The sequence below is a fragment of the Passer domesticus genome, chromosome Z (assembly GCF_036417665.1).
Source record: "Passer domesticus isolate bPasDom1 chromosome Z, bPasDom1.hap1, whole genome shotgun sequence".
Lineage (NCBI taxonomy): Eukaryota > Metazoa > Chordata > Aves > Passeriformes > Passeridae > Passer > Passer domesticus.
Window position 1 is genome coordinate 61,703,782 of NC_087512.1, and position 19,762 is coordinate 61,723,543.

Sequence of the window (19,762 nt, forward strand, 5' to 3'; positions counted from 1 at the left end):
ATCAAGGGAGGGACCGTAAACAAATTTTTTGACTGGATTTTTTTTTTCCCCTCATGCATACTTATAAATTATTACAATTATTAACATGCTTCATACTGATTCCCACCTCCATTTTTCAGAGCTCTACCTGAGTGATGAGGAGTTAAAGAAACTCCATGACTTTGAGGAACAGTGTGTAGAAGAATATTTTCTTGAAAAGAATGAAAACCTGAGTTCCAGTAGCAGTGAAAGGATCCGTTTGACCACAGAAAGGTGTGTTTTGATGCATATTTATGTTCTTTGTATAAATTTGTCATATAAAAATACTTGGATAAGTTCATGCTTTTGAAGCTGGTTATGGCCACTCTGAACATGCATAGGCCTTGTTAATTTGATGGAATTGTGTCTGTTTCTGTATATTCATCTCTTTGAGGCATATGTCAGATGTGTCTGGGAAGCCTTGCTGACAGAATTGTATCCCCAGACCCGTGCAGTGTGCGCATGGTTAAGGGAGTACAGCGAGGTGCTGCTCAGTTTCACTTGTGCAGATCAGGTAGCACTACAAAAGCAAGCCAGACAACAGCATACATTATGTAATTTTATTTAAAAGCTTAGTAGTGTAGGGACTCTGAGTATTGCTTGTGATTGGGTAAAATTGCTGCTTACAGAAACAGCCTGAAAACCATTGTAGCATTATTTGTAATGTAGTGTCTTGGTTTATACAATGTCAATACACAGCCACCAGCTGGGTTTCAAAACAGTCAGTATTGGCCTAATTAAGCTTTTTATTGAAATCAATGATAAATCTACCATTAAGTTGAATGGGAACAGTTAAAAAAATGAACACTATAAAAAGTCTTACTGAATGCCAACACTGATTTAATCTAACAAATTTGTTTTTTCTAGAGAAAGCATAACATTGTTTCCTACATGTTAAAATTAAACACAGAAGCAAAAGAAATATCCTCTCTAAAAGAAATTAAATAAGTAGTTTTGTTCAGAAACTGCAGAATTGATTACTTCAAGAAGGTCTCATTTACTGGATAAATATATATCTGGAAAGGAATTTTAGTTACTCTGTGACAAAGGAAAGAAATTACTACTGCATATTGCCTGCGGCTAACTTATCATTGTCTTAGTGATAAAGTAACAGAGAAGAAATATGAAGGTACTGATTTGGTTAAAATGATTTAATTCCAGTGTACTTTTCACAGGGATTTGAGGATAATAAATAAAGCTTTGGTTTTTTAGGCAGTTAAATTTTACCTGAAGATAACCAATGCCATAAGATGCATAGAATCTGCTTCCAGAGGCCAAATATGTTCTTGGGAAGACCTGTTTCTCAGCAGTCTTTAGTATTTGAAAAATGCAGGATTAAAGTTTTTGTGTGAGCCTTATCCTTTTCATGCTTGCACAAGAAATGTAAAATGCAAGATGTCCAGTTGACAGGAAGCATATTTCATAGCAGCCATACCCAGTGTAACCTGCCATCAATGTTTTAGTAGTTCTGTGTCAATTAATGGGTATTAGCAGGAAAACAGCTATTTTTAAAATAGGTATTCCTTGAGCAAAATGTTTCCTTAAAAAACCCACTGGCAGTTTGTCTGGGTTTTGTCAAATACAGATATTAATGGCAACGAAACTCACCATTTAAAAAAAAAGCCTGTTTAAAACTCTGACTTTTTGAAATGTATTAATGGTTTCTTTCATCATCTCTCAAACAGATGTAAAGATCTATGTTTTGGCATTTTAGTTATGTTTTCTTTTTCTACCTAGAGTGGAAGAGATGTTTCAACAACTTAAAGAAGTTCATGAGAAGGTATTTTATATCAAGGAGTCTTTACTCTCCCTAGACAGCCAGCTAGGACATTTGCAAGACCTGTCTGCCCTGACAGTGGACATCCTGAAAGTGCTTTCAGCTGTAGACACCTTGAAGGTGGAAGAAGCCTTACTGGCTGACACAAAACATCAAAGTTGCAGGAAGCTGCCCCATAGCTGGAGCAATGCATTCTATTCCAAGACTTTGAGCAGCCTGGAGGGCTTGTATGACAAGAAATACCACTATTACAGCATGCCACCCTCCCTCTTACGGAGCTTGGTAAGGACTCAATCTCCATCAGAGTGCAAACTCTTGAAGTCTGAGAGTAACAAGGTGGTAGAAGACAGCTCTCAAAAGGTAGAAATAGAAACAGACACAATCACTTCAGGAGTATCCTCTGAGACTAAGTCGACTCCTAGGTATGGGCAGTTTTTGCTGGTGCCTCCTGACCATCAGGGAGGGTCTTTTTGCGATGATGTCACCTTAAATTTCTCCTTTTTGAACACTGCTGCCAAGTACAAGGATGAAGCATTCAGAGATGACCTGCAAAGTAGCATTGTAGTTCCTCAAAACTTGCCGGGTATCAGCTTCCTTGGTAAAGAGACAGAAGGTTACCAATGGAGCCAGAGAGACTATGTTATTCATTTGCCATCAGAAAAGATTAATGCTGCAGAAGCTGCTCATACCCTTGATCTCCAGCCACCACTGGATATTAAAGAAAGTGCAGAATCCCCTTGTGATGACAAGGAAGAAACTGAAGGTGGTTATGTGAACTGGGGATTCTCTGAAGGTGATGAAAAAGGAGTTTTCATCTCAGATTCAAAGAAGAAAGCCTTGTACCTCCATTCCTCATATGACAGGGCTAACAATTGCCAGAATAATCCCACCAGGAATGTCCACTTAAGGGATTCGAAGTCCTTCTCCTACAACTCTGTCAAGTCATGTCACAGCAGCAGCCTCTCTCAGAACAGGCTGAAACGAAGCATCTCCTTCTGGATCAGCCCTCTCTGGAGGGACTGGAGTTTCTGCAGAAGCAACAGCTTACCATCCCCTAAGAAAGAGAGATCAGGGAAAGTCTGCAATGCTGTAGGCGGTAATTATAAAACATTAAACATGTACAGTATCTGCTACTGGAGAGTCTAAGACATCAAAAAATGTTTCATTTGCATGCAGAAGATATTAGATGCAGTGGTGGATAATAGCTGGGAGTCCAGAGTTGCTCTCTCACTTTGTTTGTGTGTGTCTGTTGGGAATATCTGAAGTATGCCTGCTATCCAAGCTGCAACACACCTGTGTGTCAGCTACCCTGATCTGCCCCATCTCATGGAATCTCCATGTCTGTGCTACACAGCCAGGTGGCAGAAGGATTGTGCTCACTCTGAGGAGGTCTCTTGCCCTGGGAATGCAAAGACAGAATTGCAGGAACCAAAATACATTACATGTACATAGAGATACATTAGGACTATCAGAGATGGGTGCATGGAGAATGAAAAGGCATATTTTCTGTAGTCAGTTTAAACACCTCTTTGTCCACCATCAAGTTTACTTACCAAGTGTTAAAATACATCAGATTCCAGTTTCAGTTATGAATAGTATAAGGTGATGGATGGCATTAGTTTTTTTATGTCTTGTGATGCTGCACATCTTTGCATGGAACTGCCTGAGTGCTGAGTTTGGATACCACAACTTTTTCTTGGATTGCTTTAGACATCTGCCAGTTCTCAGTCCTATCAGATTTTCCCTTAGTAAACAGAAACTCTGTAGCTTAAAGGTGTTTTTTGACTCTTTCCTGCAGAATCTTTAGGATCCTGTGAGCTACACCAGAGTGAGGCAACTAAGGCAAAACAGCAAAACAGAGACAGAAAGTCTGGGAGAGGAAAGAGGAATCCAAAACCTCTTCAGGTGCCGGTATGGGCAGATGCAAGAGAATTGTGTATCTCAAAACTGTCTTTTTCATTCCTTAAGAGCAGTTCTGCAGTGTGGTTTCACTGAAATGCAAACATTTAAAATGTTGCACACAAACTGCAGCATCTCCGCTGTGTGTCTAGTTTTGGTTCCATTTTTACTTTTTTTCTGGATCTGTACGGTTTCTGTTTTGAATTTGCTGGCATTCAAGGACTTTGGTATACCATGCTGCTACTGGTTTTGTGATGATTCAGAACCATAAATCAGTTGTTGTATTTCAACTTTCAGGGGAACTTGTGGAGGCTTCATGTGAGCTAGCCTAGACTGAAACAGCGATCATATCCAGGGGATTTACAACCGTACTCGGGCAAGATAGGCCTCATAATGTTGCCTCCTGCCTGAAAGAGTCCCATAGACTTTTCTCTGAACCCACCAAACATTTAGCACATTGCAGAAAGTATATTGATTTGGCATAGGTATGGGGCAACTTTTGCAACTGTCTGTGTGTTCATAAATTAAAATCTATTTCTAGCACCTATAAAAAATTCTAGAGTGTTTATTATCTAGAAAGAATTATCACGGTTTAATGAGATGAATATTGAAGGCTGGTTTATTTACGTAAGATACACAGGTCAGCAAAGAGTCTCGTACTTGAACTTTGAAATCTAGTATCTCCCAAGGTATTAGGTCTCAAAGTTCAAATACTTTCAGATAGTGTGAGACCGCAGTACTTGCTAGACAAAAGCAACGTCTTCTGCAATTTGTAACAAAACTGGGAAAACCTGTTTCTCAGTTGGGAGTGCATTCATTAATTCATTGGCATTTCAGAGATGCTCTGAGAGGCCACATCATAATGCGATCAGAGGAACTGTGGAGATGCTAGTCATCCTGTAAATCCAGTATTGCTTTGTCTGTGTCTTGGCAGGTGATTAGAGTGGATGGTTGTCCTCAGAACACTCAAGTGAACTCAGAGCCTGCAGAAATCAATGTCTGGGATGAGCAAGAGAAACACAGCAAGAATTGGCTCACCGTGTCTAATTTCAGTCAGCTAAGTATGCTACATGTTACAAAAAGTGAATTTCAGAATAGCTTTTAAAAAGAACCAGTAAATATAATTCAGTAAATCCAAGTGTCATCCACCATTTTCACCTTATGGCATAATTTTTATAGAATTAGACTTCATTTGTATTGGTTATTTGATGCAACATTTAAGAGGCAGAAGAGTCACAGGATGGATGGAAAATCAGGGGACCACTTTTTGGGACCACTGCCTGTCTTCCATGGGAGATAGTTGAGTGCTAATCCTCAGGAATAAGTAGGAAGAATGATGTCTTTGTCTCCTCCTGAAGTGCCTTCTAAAGTGACATTTTCTAAAGTAGCACCCTGGCTAATTGCAAAATAATAAACTCATTATTTTTCAGGACATTTACCCTTACAGGCAGTGCTGTGATACTGTGTTTGTTGGCAGATCCTCTGCCTGCATCATTCATTTCTCATTGCTCAGAAACACATCCTCCAAAGGGAAGAAACTAATTCTGTATTGTCTCTTTTGAAGAGAAAAGGAATGGTATTCTGACTCTTCATTTAGTAATTCTCTATCTCTTTAATTCTCAGAAATTCTATTCATCATTAATCTCATCTTTCAACTTTGCGGTGATGTAGTTCACTGGTTTCATCCTGTGAGCTGCTGGGAGAAGTCCTGGACAGTGCTGTGGCTCAGTACCACTCAGTACTCAGCCCTCAGAGGAGGGCTGTACTCCAAAGTGTGCTGAAAAATGTGGAAATAGTCTGTTTAGCCCTATGAAATTCTGTCATTGTTTTTTTAACCCATTAGTGGGTTACATTTACTGGGACAATATGGTGTATAGGTGTTTATTTTATAACGCTGTGTAGTTATTTAGTTTATAGCAATAGAGTTGTTAATTTACCCTCTAGAAATAGCTGACAGATTCTCTTTTGACTAGGTTTGGAACGTCTCCATTACAAGCACCAGAAAATTAAAAATCCAGACTTTGGTAGGCATACCATACCATTCTGTGATTACCTGAGGCATTCTAGAGAGGTAAGACCAAGCATTACATCGTAGTCCATAATTTTGGCTGGAATGAGCCCAGAGTAGCTCTACTAGCTGATGATCCAGAGTCATCCCTGGATTTGCCAATAGAATTTCTTTGTCACAACATTCCTCTTTGAGAGATGAGAAACTTTGTTGTCTGCTGGAACAGTGTACGTGTGGCAGTAAATAAATGATTTAACAGCTGCTAACACTCTACTAAGATTATTGAAATAGGACATTAAATTACTGAATCTTTGAGTGCTTCTGAGTATGACCTTAGTCACAAATAACACAAGGTGATTTTTTATCAGGCAATGAATGAGCACACAACTTGATCTTGAACTTGTGGGCAGAATGGATTAGAAGACAATTTTGAAGTGTTAGCTACATAGCACTCACTTTTTCACATAGTCATTTCTTGCAAAAGGATAGATAAATATCAATAATAATTGCAAAGCATGGATTTTTTAACCATTGTAAAAAAATTGATGTTGTCTTATAAACATTGTATTTTATTATTTACCGGAATTAATATGCAGCTCTGTAATCTAAAGTTTCTCTTCCTGTATGAAAATTAATATAGGCTCCTTGAATTTGATGGAGCTAGTAGACCAATTTATATTTCCTGAAGACTTGAGCAGGAATCTGGATTGTGGAAACTACTATCTGTTTTAAAATTATGTAGCTAATAGAAGAAATGGAATAGCTAATAGAAGAAAATGTACCATTCATTAGATTTTATATTTCAGAGAAATGAAAGGAACTTAGCAAAGAATAAATTAAGAAAAGGAAATGTAAGCAAATCCTTTCCTCCTTCTTTTCAAGACCACCAAAGCACCCATCCTTGTTGATTTCACTTATAGGATTTTGGTTATTAAAATGGAGATCTTTCAAAGACTAGCTTATTTTTCACTGAAAATTATAATTTTTCCTTTTTTTTGGGAATAAAAATGAAACATATAATTTCAGTTATGCTGTTCTGAGTGTCGTAGAACTTGAATCCCATATACCAGGGATGAGAGCTTTAATGTTTCAATTTTAAAAAATGGTGGGGTTTTGTATGAAAAAGTGATGAGAGAGAGAAATAGAAATAAATTTACAGATTTTGTGTTGTGTAAAACTGAAACTTGGACTCAAAATCAATACATCTTTGAATTGTGAATCACAGGATCCGCCAGACAAAATGAAGTCAGGAAAACTGTGTGAGGTAACCAAGTAATCTGGTGTTTCATAGCTTATATTAAGATATATTCAGATAAAACTCAAGTGTGATATTTTTTAAATTGTAAAAAACCCCATTTTGCTGATTAATAGCAGTATTGGAGTTATGCTGAAACCAGTTGTTTCTGAATGACCAACTTCAAATTATTTATTCTTCCAAGGTTCAGCTTTCAGTATCGACTGAATTGTTGTGCCTCTCTCTGGAATATGAAAGCTTATATTTATCACTGAGATGTAACAAAGTTGCTGCATCCAACTGTTTCACTTGGAGAGGGATGTATTTTAAAGATATGTATCTTACCAAAAGTGAAGCTTCCCACTCATGGCATACCAGGGGCTCAGAAATCCTTCTTGATAGGAAGCAGGGAGCTGTGTAGGAAGCTTTTGTTAAAGACTTTCTCATTGTCAAAGCAAGGTACATGTGCAAAATATGAGAGAAATTAAAACAAAATATTAAAATTTATTTAAGTTTCAGTTTAAATTAAAAGTTGAATTTTAGTTGATTCTTCTTTAAACTTAGCTGTCATAAAACATTTGTGTATGTGTGTGTTTTGAGGATTGAAATTGAACAGGATTGAATACTACTGAGAATTAAAAATCCATTTCTTACTGTCACATTAGGAGGACCTGGCTGGCCCATTTTTTTCCTAATATGGCTTGAAGTTTTAAAGATTATTTGAGTATTTCTTTAAATAAAAGATCTGGAAAATATGTGATCTAAATAACCCTGGAAAGCTGCTCAGTGTGTTACAGTCTTCTGTTCCAGGGCTTATTTTCAACAACAGTAAGGGTTATATGTACATTGGAATTTTCCAACATAAAGAAAGTTCTCTAATACTGTGCTTATTAGAAGACCTTTAACTAGCTTTGTGAGTGTATGGAGATATAGATGGTGACCTGAGTAATTCAAATGTCTGGAGACAACATGTAAAATGGCAATGTGAGCAAATTATTTCCATTTTAGTGTATGTATGGCGGTGCTATGATTCACCTGCCTGTTAGGGTCATTATTCATGTTAACAAAAATCATATCAACAACTGTTCTCAATATTGTACCTTCTTGAGCTGTGCACTGTGTATATGATAAAGATGTGCATATTTTACTGGTAAAAATATCTTTTTTTTTTAGGAATTCAGTAATAGTGTATTTGGAAACACCAAGAAAAGTAATCTGAACAGGAACTCCTCGTATGTATCATTAGTATGTTAAGACACTCATCACAGGTTTTCAGAAAGAGGTGTCTATAGTGTCTGCAGGTTTCCATTTCAGTTCTGCAATATACTTAGAATGACCAATTCTTGAGACATGGAGAGTTAAGGCCATTCAGTGTATTTAAGTTTATTTAAAGGAAATCTTATTAATAGAGATCAAAGAGAGCCATTTAAACAAAATGTATTATTTTAGGTGGAATAGACACCCTTTCTAATTCAAACAATAATTGAATTTTCTAATTCAGTCACTAAGATGACAGCTAGACCTGATGATTTACAAGGTATTTTCCAGCCCTAATGATTCTATGATTCTCTGGTGATTCCATGGTTGTATGAGCATAGCATCTTTAATTAGCCCTTTTTCCAATCTAGTCAGCATGGAAAGTTGTATTTGCTTTTGCTGTGCTATTACATGTTTTATTTTTTAATAATTGCAATGCTAGCATCTCCTGAAAACTTCTCTCATTGACCAATTCATCTACTTCGCACATTTGCTAAATATTTAGTTCAGTTTTCTTCATGCATTTTCAGAGGTTATTAAGCTTTAATTACATTCAGTGAAAGTATACTGGTTTCACAAGTGGTTTCCATTTTCTTGTGAGGTTTTAAATATTTTCCCCAGATTGATTAATTATTATCATAATATTAGTAGGATTTAGGGGCTGTTGAGTGGCCTGAATCTGTTGCTTAGTCTGTAGTCTTCAGTGGGATACCTCTGGTCTCTGAGGTGAATCATATCTTCTGTGTTCTATAACAAAGACTGCTTAAATGCAGCAGTCTTTTTGCAATCAGACTTGTTAATCCAAAGAACTACCAATTTTAAAAGTATGTTCTTTTACAAGGGATGGTAATGACAAAAGTAACTGTTAATACATCTCAGCATTGACTAAAAAATGAACAGTTGTGTATGTGATTGAAAGCTCTGTAACTGATACTGTTATTGCAGTGTAAAAGATGCAAATAGCAGTTCAACATAAAGGAGAGAAAGAAACATGTAGAAAAATGTGTCAGTTCTTCAGTGCCTGAAGATTATTTGCTCATGGCTTTGTTGAACAAAATTTCACTTATTTTACCTTAAGATCGCTGAGTCACATATCTTTACATGTGATCTATGTGTACCAGTTTTAGCTTAATGACAGAAATGTTGGATTAAAATATCAAATATTTGCTTTTAAACAGATTGAGAGCTCCAGAGGAAACTGACAGTAAGTTTTTCGTTGCTTGTCACTCATTTTAACTCCCATCTGCAATTCTCATGCTGACAATTCTGAAGTACAAAATCCAAAAAGAAGCTAATTTACTGTAGTTGAGGATTATAGCACAGATATACTTTCCTGTGTTAATAACTATTTTTTACTTTAAAGTAAAAGATTTTTTTTAATGAGAAACATGTTTTTCTCATAACAACTGCATAATCTTAAAAGAAAAGGTTTTATTTTCACTCTAGTCTGCCCAGTAATGTTGTCTTTTCAGCAGGAAGAAACTCTTTAAGATGCTTCTGCTTTGATTCCTGACGGTACAAGTGACCTCCTGGGTTAAACCAGGTGTATGTCTGAAGTTCTAAGATTTCTAATGTATGCTTGATTTTTCAAATTGCAATTATGTGTAATATCCCTGTTTGGGTTGTTTACCTGGAATTCTGAAATCTGTGAAGGACTAAATTTATTATGAAATGTCCAATTAAGAAGTTCAAGCTTTTAGTGTGGAATCAGTTTGTTCCTCAAAAGCAGAGTGTTAGTGTGGTATTTGTTGTGTTTTAGTCCATCTCCCAGTTTTCCTGGCATGACACTTAGCTGAAAGAGGCTGAGCAGCTGGGCATCTATTTCTTTTTGAGATTAGCTATGGTGCAGGAATGAATTGCTGCTAGTCTTATCTCCACTTCAAGTGATGCTGTTTGCTGGTTCATCTGTGCATAAAGCACTGAAGCATTCTGCTGCAAGCACACTGAGTTGTAAGGTTGCTCTCCAGAGCACACCATTGTTTTGCCATTCTCAAAAGGTCCCTTTTCATGCTTTGTTTTTTTGCAACATGCAAAATGCTGCAAAAGTAGATGTGTCCAGCAAGAAAAAATGACAAGGGACTTTGAATCACTACGGAGAGTGAAAAATGCTGACCCTTCGCCCAATATCTATAGATGTTTTCATGTAAGGTCTCTTTCACTATATAAGGGACTAAAAGCAAATGGAATACACCAAAAAGAAAAGTGTTAAGTTCAAAAAATTGTGGTCAACATTGTTTTGATTATGTAATTTTTTTGAAAATTAACAGTAGTACAGTATATATAGATACTGAAATCTGGAATTTTGAAGGATGGTTTTCCAGGAGAACAAAATTATTTCATCTAATTAATGAAAATGTGTTCATTTTTCTTGGTTGTTTTAAAAAGGCTTTTTTAAATAAAGCAAACATTTTTTGGACCAAATTTGATCTGTCTGAGCATATGTAACCACCAAAAATGTTTGCCTGCTTATATTTTAACAGCACTTTGGATGCTGTGGGTTAATTCCTCTTTAGAATGTTGAGCCAGCAATTCTGATTAATCTGTTTTGTGACAAACTCTGGGATGGAAGGAATTAAAAAATCATGCATTTGTGTTTGATATAATAATTAATACAACAATCCTTTAAACATTATTTCAGAGATCTTCTCCTGCTTGAAAACATCTCAAGATTTGCATCTTCACTACTCAGGTAAGCAGGAGGCACAAGAATGACAGTTGAGGAATTTAAGAAATTAAAACGAACATTAGTTGTCCCTTTGTCATCCACTGTGATTTTCATTTTGAGGACTTGCACAATTGCCCGCTGCTAAGAAGGTTCTGTGTTAATTCATGTCTAACACTCGAATGAAAGGATTATTGATTTTTTTTTTCTGTTGATAATTGCTTCATTCTGGGTATTTATGGCAAATCCAGAGCAGAATGTAGATAATCCCTTTCAAAATATCAGTGAAAATCATGAATACAGGTCAACTCCTGAACACGCAGAAGAGGCACTGATTTGTTTATAGCTGTCAATCCCCTCCCACCTCCCAAACCCTCCTTTGCACTTTCTGGAGTTCTTTTCTTCAGATAATTGGTCCTGTACTGCTTAATCTGTCTTTGTATATCTATGAACTCCCGAAAATCTGGCAGGGAATAAATCTTTTGAATGTTAATTTCCTGCAGTCCTGCCTTTCCCCGAGCTGAGTCCGCACAGGTTTTCCCCTAAGGCCTGGATGTCAGTTTTCCCAGGAGGAGACGAGAGCAGAAATTGCCGGTAGATGTCACCATTGCCCACAGGACTTGGCCTCCGGTACAGGCAGGGCTGGACTAAACCAAAACTGTTAGCAGCCTTTTTAAATTCAAAATGTTCCTTCCGAGTTTTCACTGGCAATAATCAACTGGCTTGGAATCAACTGTACCGATGTAGTTTCTCTGGCATGGTGGCATTGTTGCAGGTATTGATTTATTGTTTTTCAGGCATGCTATTTGAGATGATGTTGGACTTTTTAGCACAGATGGAAGTGGTTTCCCTTATGAATTGACAAATGTCTTCAGAGGTTTTCAGTGTAGGTTTTCTTTCTTCAGGAAGGTTAGGACAGAATTTGGCCAACCAGGCCCAAAAATCCTGCACTAGAATTCTGTACCATATACTGCTTTTGTGTTATTCTTGCTATCAGTTTGAGAAAGCAAATATAATCCCACCTCTCTGCATACCCAAAATAACTAGATCTTTGTCCCAAGTTTGGCAGCTGCTGCAAGTCCATGTCACATGGCTTCTCAAAGTTCTAGAGAGACTGCTGGCAGGGTCTGACAGATGGCATAGATTTTAGCAGCTCCTCTGTTCACATCCTTCTTCCTGCTATGCACTGCTTTCATGATCATGATGGTGCTGCACCAAAGGAAGATCTTGTTTTTCAGTCCATGCTCCAACACTATTGAGGCACAGTAACCAACTCTGATTGAATGTGGTATGTGTAAACAACCTTGACCTGGAGTATGAAGGGCAGGTCTTCTCAAATGAGGACTCCAGTTCATGGGGTGGATGTGTCATGGGTGCCCTTTGCTCTGCCCTTCTGGACTCAATAACCTCTGGTTACATTTTGCTTAAAGAGGTAATCTTAAAAGAAGGATAGCTGCTGTCCAAACCCCACAAGTTCCATAAGCTCCAGAGTTGGTTACCATGGCTTTTTTGTTACTCTGCAAAGAAACACAGCTCTGCTGTGGTTGACTCTCTGCTTTGTTCACTCTCTGCTTGGGAAGATGCTTTTGCCTTCATCCATTGAATAGGGAAATTAGACAGAACAGTAGTGTCCAAGTTGCCTCCTAGTTCTAGGAGTGCCTTGTTTTACATCTCTCTTGCACTTCCTGATAAATCAATCATTGTGAAGACAAATCCATAAATATTTGGTTGGCTCTCTGAAGTTTTGAAGGTGTTTGCCTGAGAAATATGCTGCAGGTTAGGGAGATACAATAATGTTACTGATGTTTTTTGGCAAAAAGCCTGAATGAAGAACAGTACTCTGTGCAGGGAGGTCTCAGTTTTCCTGTCATACCTTGCTAAATCTCCAGGTGCTTCTAACCCTGACCAGACAAACAATGGGGTCAAGGCATCTCATCAGCACAGTGTGAGTGTGTGTTGCTGTGCTGGAGTTGACAGGAGCAGGATGGAGAAGCAGCCCTTTGTGAAAGGAGGAGGATGAGGAGATAGCAGAAGTCCTTCTAGGCAGGGTGCAAGGAGCTTTCCCAGAGAGCCTGCTTCTTTGGAAGGAGGGAATTCACAAACAGTGAGATATAATGGGTCGGTACCCAACCAGATGGGGACATGGTTAGGCCCTGGAGGTTATTCTGTATCAATTCATGCAATTTTCTGGTGATGGAGAGGGGCTCCCTTCATGTTGGGGTAGTGGAGGATCACTTGTTGCTGATTTACATGTAGTGAGTATTCACGTGTGAATTGTTTGCCTCTCTTGTACCCTCTGTTATTAATACTGCTGCTGTTACTTTAATTTTCCTATTTCATTGCCGTTTCCATTGGTCAATTCCAGTAAATTGATCTTATATAAACCCATGGTCTTTAACTGCTGTGTCTCCAATCCTCTCCATTCCACAAATGGGAGGAGAGGGCGGGAAATGAATAAGCAGTATTTGGTCTGGAATGTTTCAGTGGGAACACTGATGTGGGGACCACCATTCCTAAACCACAATGACCTTATTTAGTGTTTCATGTGAAACGTGAAGAGGTGAGATAACAGATCGGGAAAGCGTGGGTGGGAAACAAGTACTTCTTGTATTAGGTATGTCACAGTGCTGTAACCTAACCCTGTATGCTTCAGTACAGGCACTATACTGAAACAGGCCCATTGAGGAGCTCCTTTTCAGAGCAGGGAGAGGGATCAGGATTGTTTTGTTGCTGAACTGTTTTGATATCAGCTTACAAAATGATAACCTCAAGAGCAGTGAGGGTCATTTGTGATGTGTATTTAGTTCTGGTCTTCTGCCCTTACTTCAGGCACTGCCTTTAGGAAACCCTTAACATTGTCCTAGGTTGTATCAGGCACAGCATTTCCAGCTGGTCAAGGGACATGATTGTACTGCTCTGCTTGGCACTGGTGTGGTCTCACCTTAGGTACTGTGTGAGTTTGGGCACCACAACATAAAACAGACATTAAGCTATTACAGAGCATACAAAAGAGGGCCATGAGGTCTGGAGCAGAAGCTTTATCAGGAGCTTGCTGAGGTCAGCAGCTGTCTGTTCAGCCTGGAGAAGAGGAGGCTGAGGGAGACCTCACTGCTGTCTTCACCATCCTCATGAAGAGAAGCAGAGGGGTCTCTTCACTCTTGTGACCAGTAACAGGACTCAATGAACAGGCATGAAGCTGAGTCAGAAATTAGTTAGTCAGGTTTGGGCTGGATCTCAGGAAAAGGTTTTTTACCTGGGGAGTGTTTGGGCACTGGAACAGGTTCCCCGGGGAAGCAGTCATAGCACCAAGCCTGACAGAGCTCACAAAGCATTTGGGCACCACTCTTAGGCACACAGTGTCACTCTCAGGCATAGGGCCAGGATTTGGACTTGATGATCCTTATGCATCTGCTTCCTGATAGGTCCCTCAGCATATTCTATGATTCTGTGTTTCTGTAATAATTGTACCCAGCCTGTGAGCAGAACAGGGAAGGATTATTTTCCTTAGTTTTTCACTCCTTTTCCCTTCCTGAGGCCTGTTACAACATTCTTGGAGGATTTTAAATTCCCTTTGGATATTAAGGAAATCATGCTTTTGTTGCTAAGTCTGCCAGGTCTCTTCAGTGCAGTCTTACACCCTGATTAGAAGAAGGGATTCTTAGGAGGGTCTTTCAGAGATCTACCCTGAGGGTGGATAGTCATGATTGGCCTGTAATGTGAGAGAAAATGGGCCAGCTTTTGAAGGATTATTCTGCTCCAATAGCTTGGAAGTTCACCCCTGAACAACTAAGGGACCCTGTTAAAGTGGCAGAACATTTGAAAGAAAAATGCTGTGGCAGCTCAAGAGAAATGTAAAGTTCTGCAGTGTGCAGGGCCCTGGTAACTCTTTATCAGACAATCCTCTCAATACTAGACTGCACCCTCAGGGGGAAGAAGGGAAAGCAGAACAACAGGCACTGTGGCCACTCAAACTGCAGCTGAACGACAGGAACAACCCATGCTAGTATCAATTGTTCCTATGCAGAAGAAATTCAAGCCCAAAAAAGTTTGCATACTGAAGAGGAAACAGGGCCCTCAGAAGCAGGATCAGAGAAAATCACCCCCTAGGTGAGCTGTAAGGTATGTGAAAATTTTTCAGCCACCAGTCAGGAGAGTCCCTGCTGACCTGCTGCTCTGATGTTGGGATAACACAGCCATATATATATATGAAATTATATGGTCATGCAACCAATCAGCTGGGATCCCTGTCCCAGGATGTGGGCATTGACAAAGGGATTGAGAATAGAACAGAAACTCTCAGAGGCAACTCCTCTCAAGTGTGAGGGAGTGGTGACTACCTGGCTCTGGCAACATGAAGAACATCTTTTTTTCCTCCCTACTGGCCCTACTCCTTGGCTGTGGAAAGGTCTCTTTGCAGGGGCTCCCTGCCACTGAGGAGTTAACAGCTCCTTCCCTTTTTTTATCATCTGTGAATTTGCCTGGTAGCCCATCAAGCAAGGTAAAGAGGAATTTTTCCATGCCTTACCAGTATGGACCAGAGTCTCTGCTATTGGCAGCAAGTATCCCCATACTCAAGAGAGGGTACACACCATGAAGCAACCTAGTTTTTTTGTGTGTGTGACCGTGAAGAGGGCAGGAGGAAGTGGGATGCAAAACCCACCTCTGCCCTAGCAGCAGATTTGAAAGGAAGAACAACCACCAAATGTCACTCTGGTTTCCAACGAGCAAGTCCTCAGACAGAATAGGAGGGCTAGTGTTAGTTTCAATTCTCTTGAAAGGACCTTCATCTTGTATTTACAAGAAGTGAACAGTTCTCTGACCAGAATTAGAAGGGTCCTTCCTCCAGCCAGGTCTTTCCTCATCCAAGGGAAAGGGACAATCAATTCTATTGGACTGTGTGGATGTCATGGCCTGGCTCATCAGACTCACAAGAGTATTGGGGTTTAGTTGACCCCAGAGCACAATGTACCCTGATGCCATCAAGATATGCAGGGGCAGAATCTATCTCTATTCCTGGGGTGACAGGCGGATCCCAACACGTGACTGTACTGGAAGCTGAAGTGATTCTGACTGGGAACAAATGGCAAACACACCCCCTTGTGACTGGCCCAGCGGCCCTGTGCTTCCTTGGCAGAGATTGCCTCGGGAGAGAGGGTATTTCAAAGATCCAAAAATTTGGCTTTTGGGAGGCTGTAGAGACAGAGGAAGTTAGGCAACTGAACACCTTGCCTGATCTCTCAGAGGACCCCTCTGCTATGAGGTAGCTGAGGGTTGAAGAACAGGTACTGATAGCTAGCACAACAGTGCAGTGTCAATAATATCACACCAACTAGGACTCTGTGCACCCCCATCCATGACGTTATTCTTGAACTGGAGAGTCAGGGAGTGGCCAGCAAGTCTGTCTCACTCTTTTATGACCCTGTGTGTCAGTGTGTAAGTCCAGTGGACGGTGGAGACTGACAGTGTACTATTGTGGCCTGAAGGAAGTCACACCACCACTGAGTGCTGTTGTGCCAGACATGCTGGAACTTCAATATGGAGTCCAAGGCAGCAGAGTGGTGCTACCATCAATATTGCAAATGTGTTTTTCTCTATTCCTTTAGCAGCAAAGTGCAGGTCACAGTTTGCTTTCACTTGGAGGGATGTTCAGTACACCTGGAACCACCTGCCCAAGAGCTGGAAATACAGCCAGAGTATTTGCATTGAACTGATCCAGACTGCTCTGGAAAAGGGAGAGACTCAAGAACATTTGCAATGCATTAATGGCATCAACTTGTGAGACAACACAGCAGAGGAAGCTTTTGAGAAAGAGGAGAAGAGAATTCAAATCATCCTGAAGGCCAGTCCTGCCATAAGTCAAAGTAAGGTTTAGAGACCTGTGCCATAAACTCAGTTTTTAGAAGTAAAATGGCAGGATGGATATTATTAGATTTCAATGGATATAGTCAGCAAAATAACAGCTATATCCTCACCAACCAGCAGCAAGGACACAGAGGCTGTCCTACATACTGCGAGTTTTTGGTGAATGCATTGTCCAGATTAGAGTCAGATTGTGAGTTCTCTCTATCTTGTGATTCAGAAGAAGAATGATGTTAAATGGGATCCTGAACAACAACAAGCTTTCAAACAAATTAAACAGGAGATTAATTTGCAGCAGTAGCCCCTGGGCCAGTTAGGACTGGACAAGATGTGAAAATGTGCTCTACACTGCAGATAGGGAGAATGGTCCTTCCTGGAGTCTCTGACAAAACGTGCCCATGGAGGCTTGAGGATGATTCCTGTGGTTCTGGAGTCAAGAATACAAAGGACTTAAGGCCTGCTACACTCCAACTGAAACTCCCTGGCAGCTTATAAAGAGGTTTGAGCTGCTTCAGATGCGTCTGGCACCAAAGCACAGCTTCTCCTGACACCCTGACTGCCAGTGCTGGGCTGGGTGTTCAAAGGGAAAGTCCCTGCCACATATCGTGGCACTGACAACACATGGAGTAAGTGCATCACTCAGATCACACAAAAGCTTCAATAGGAAACCCCAAGCACCCAGGAATCTTGGAAGTCATCACAAACTGGCTCAAAGATGAAAATCTTGGAATATCATTGGAAGCAGAGGAGGGAAAGGTGACTTGTGCTGAGGAGATCCCAGCATTTAGTCTGTTATCAGAAAAAGTGATATGGTCTCTTCAATGATGTTTCCTGCTGTATTGAATGGTGCTCTCATCAAAAACGGGAAGCTGAAGTATGGAGTTCTACACAGTGAGTCACAGTATCTATGGAAGGACAAGGTGCATCATGTCAGGTTGCAGAGCAGAAAGTCATCCAGCTGGCTTTAGATATTGCTGAATGAGAGAAATGGCCAGCGCTGCACTTCTATATTGATTCATGAATGGTAGTAAATGCACTGCAGGGGTGGCTGGGCCAATGGAAAAAGATAAATAGGCCGTCCAGAGGTAAACCCATGTGGGCTGCTGAGCTCTGGAAAGACACCGCTGCCTGTGCAGAGAAGCTGCTGTAAGAGCACGTTGTTGTGTAGATGCACACATCCCCAGGAGTTGGGCTGCTGAAGAGCATCACAGCAATGGACAGGTGGATTGGGCTGCCAAGATTAAAGTGTCTTGGGTGGACCTGGACTGGCAGCATAAGGGTGAATTATTTCTGACTCACTGGGCCCGTGACACCCCAGGTCGGAGATGGGGACACCCCAGGGAAGAGATACAGCAATACAGTTGGGCTTGTGAGTGAGGGGTGGACTTAACCATGGACACTATTAACCATGGACATTATTTATAACTGTGAAATGTGCTGAAATAAAAAGAGGGTAAAGCTCCTGTGGTATGAGGGATGATGGTTAAAATATAAATATGGAGAGGCCTGGCAGATTGATTGTATTGCAAATGTGCCAAGGCAAGCTCTATGTACATACAATGAAAAAAACACTGGATGGCAGAGTTGCACCCCCTCACCCCACTGCTCAGAACACTGTCTTGGCACCCCAGAAAGAGGTCAGTCAGACAATAGGACCCGTTTCAAAAACAGCTTCATAGAACCCTTGGTCAGAGAGCGCAGCATCAAAGTGGGTATCATGTTTCCTGTGATGCACCAGCCTCCAGGAATGTTGAACAATAAAATGGATTGCTAAAAACCACATTGTTGACATCTTCAAATATTGGGATCTACATTTAGCAAAAAACACCTCATTGCTTAACACTAGAGGCTCCACCAGTCAAGCTCAATCAAAAGCTTCATGTACTGTACAAGGGGATAAAGCCCCTCTGGTGCATATAAGTAATATGTTCAGGAAGTCAGTTTGGATTAGTCCTGTCTCAAGCAAAGGCAAACACACCCATGGGATTGATTTTGCTGAATGACCTGATTACTCTTGTGGAGAAATGCAGATAGATGGGGAAATACAATGTGTACCTGAAGGGAATTTGATTTTCGAGTGAGAACAGATTGTGGTGTTGAGCTGTGTGTGTATTTTTGGTTTCTAAATGACACTGGCACTGTATGCCATAACTACCATGGACAGTGAGTATGGACCGCTCCAGACACACGGCTCATAAGCTCGTGATGCAGCTTGCAACCACCTGGCAGCACACCAGCCCTCCTGCTCTGGAAGACATCTAGGACAGAGAACCCACATGGACTCAATGAACTCTACAGATATCTTGGAGTGATGGCCATTGATTACGGACATGATAGCAGTGCTTATGTACATATACATCTCTATCTATATGTATGCATATAGTCGAAAGTGTATGACTTGGTCATGAAGGACATGGTACAGAAGAAGTGTGTATCTGACTTCTTTCTGGCAAGTGCATGGAGTTCTGTGGAATCCTAATATTTGTCTCAACTAGGGAAAAGGTGTAGGTGATTATCTAATCTGTGTCGAATTATCTTGACAGAAAATTGGGCACTTTTGGTTATCTTGAGTGCTTTCTGACTTTTAGCTAACCATCATCATGCATACGAGAATAGAACTGAAGTCTTTTCTACAGTGCCAGTCTGCCACAACTCTTTAATTCTCCAGTGGCTAAAATAGTTTCATTATTTGTTCCCCAAGAGTGTGGAAGACTTCGTTTTCCAGTTTGCTTTGTCAGAGTGTTGACTCAAACGAGTAATTTACCTAGGCTGAAAAATGGAGTGCCAACCTAATTTCAATTTCAACCTAAATTCATTTCTGGGTATCAAGAAGGACCTTACTAAAGCAGCTTGCCTCCTGTGTTTCCTTCCGGTTGTTTTGGGTTTGGTTTTGGTTGGTTTGTTAGTTGATTGGGTTGAAAAATCTGTTTCTTTGTCACCAGTTAGCTCTCACTCATCTCCACTTTTAGAATGCACATCTCCAGAGTCTTGCAGACGTTTGCATCTAACCTGCCCCTGAAGGGACAAATAGTACAGCTGAAGCCTGAG

At 40.3% G+C, this 19,762-nt stretch overlaps 1 protein-coding gene across 8 annotated transcripts in view; it reads left to right on the forward strand.

The window, feature by feature from the left end:
* Positions 1-19,762, forward strand: part of TRPM6 (transient receptor potential cation channel subfamily M member 6) — a 98,335-nt gene that overhangs the window by 61,695 nt on the left and 16,878 nt on the right. For 5 of the 8 annotated variants that reach the window (XM_064403211.1, XM_064403214.1, XM_064403212.1 and 2 more), the window contains 8 exons: positions 120-252; positions 1,756-2,891; positions 3,594-3,706; positions 4,629-4,755; positions 5,668-5,765; positions 8,110-8,168; positions 9,372-9,397; positions 10,832-10,882. In XM_064403211.1, the coding sequence (XP_064259281.1) occupies positions 120-252; positions 1,756-2,891; positions 3,594-3,706; positions 4,629-4,755; positions 5,668-5,765; positions 8,110-8,168; positions 9,372-9,397; positions 10,832-10,882 (1,743 nt within the window). Of the gene's footprint in view, positions 1-119; positions 253-1,755; positions 2,892-3,593; positions 3,707-4,628; positions 4,756-5,667; positions 5,766-8,109; positions 8,169-9,371; positions 9,398-10,831; positions 10,883-19,762 lie in introns of those variants that run through there. The other 3 variants (XR_010352281.1, XM_064403217.1, XR_010352282.1) reach the window with 3 other exon arrangements.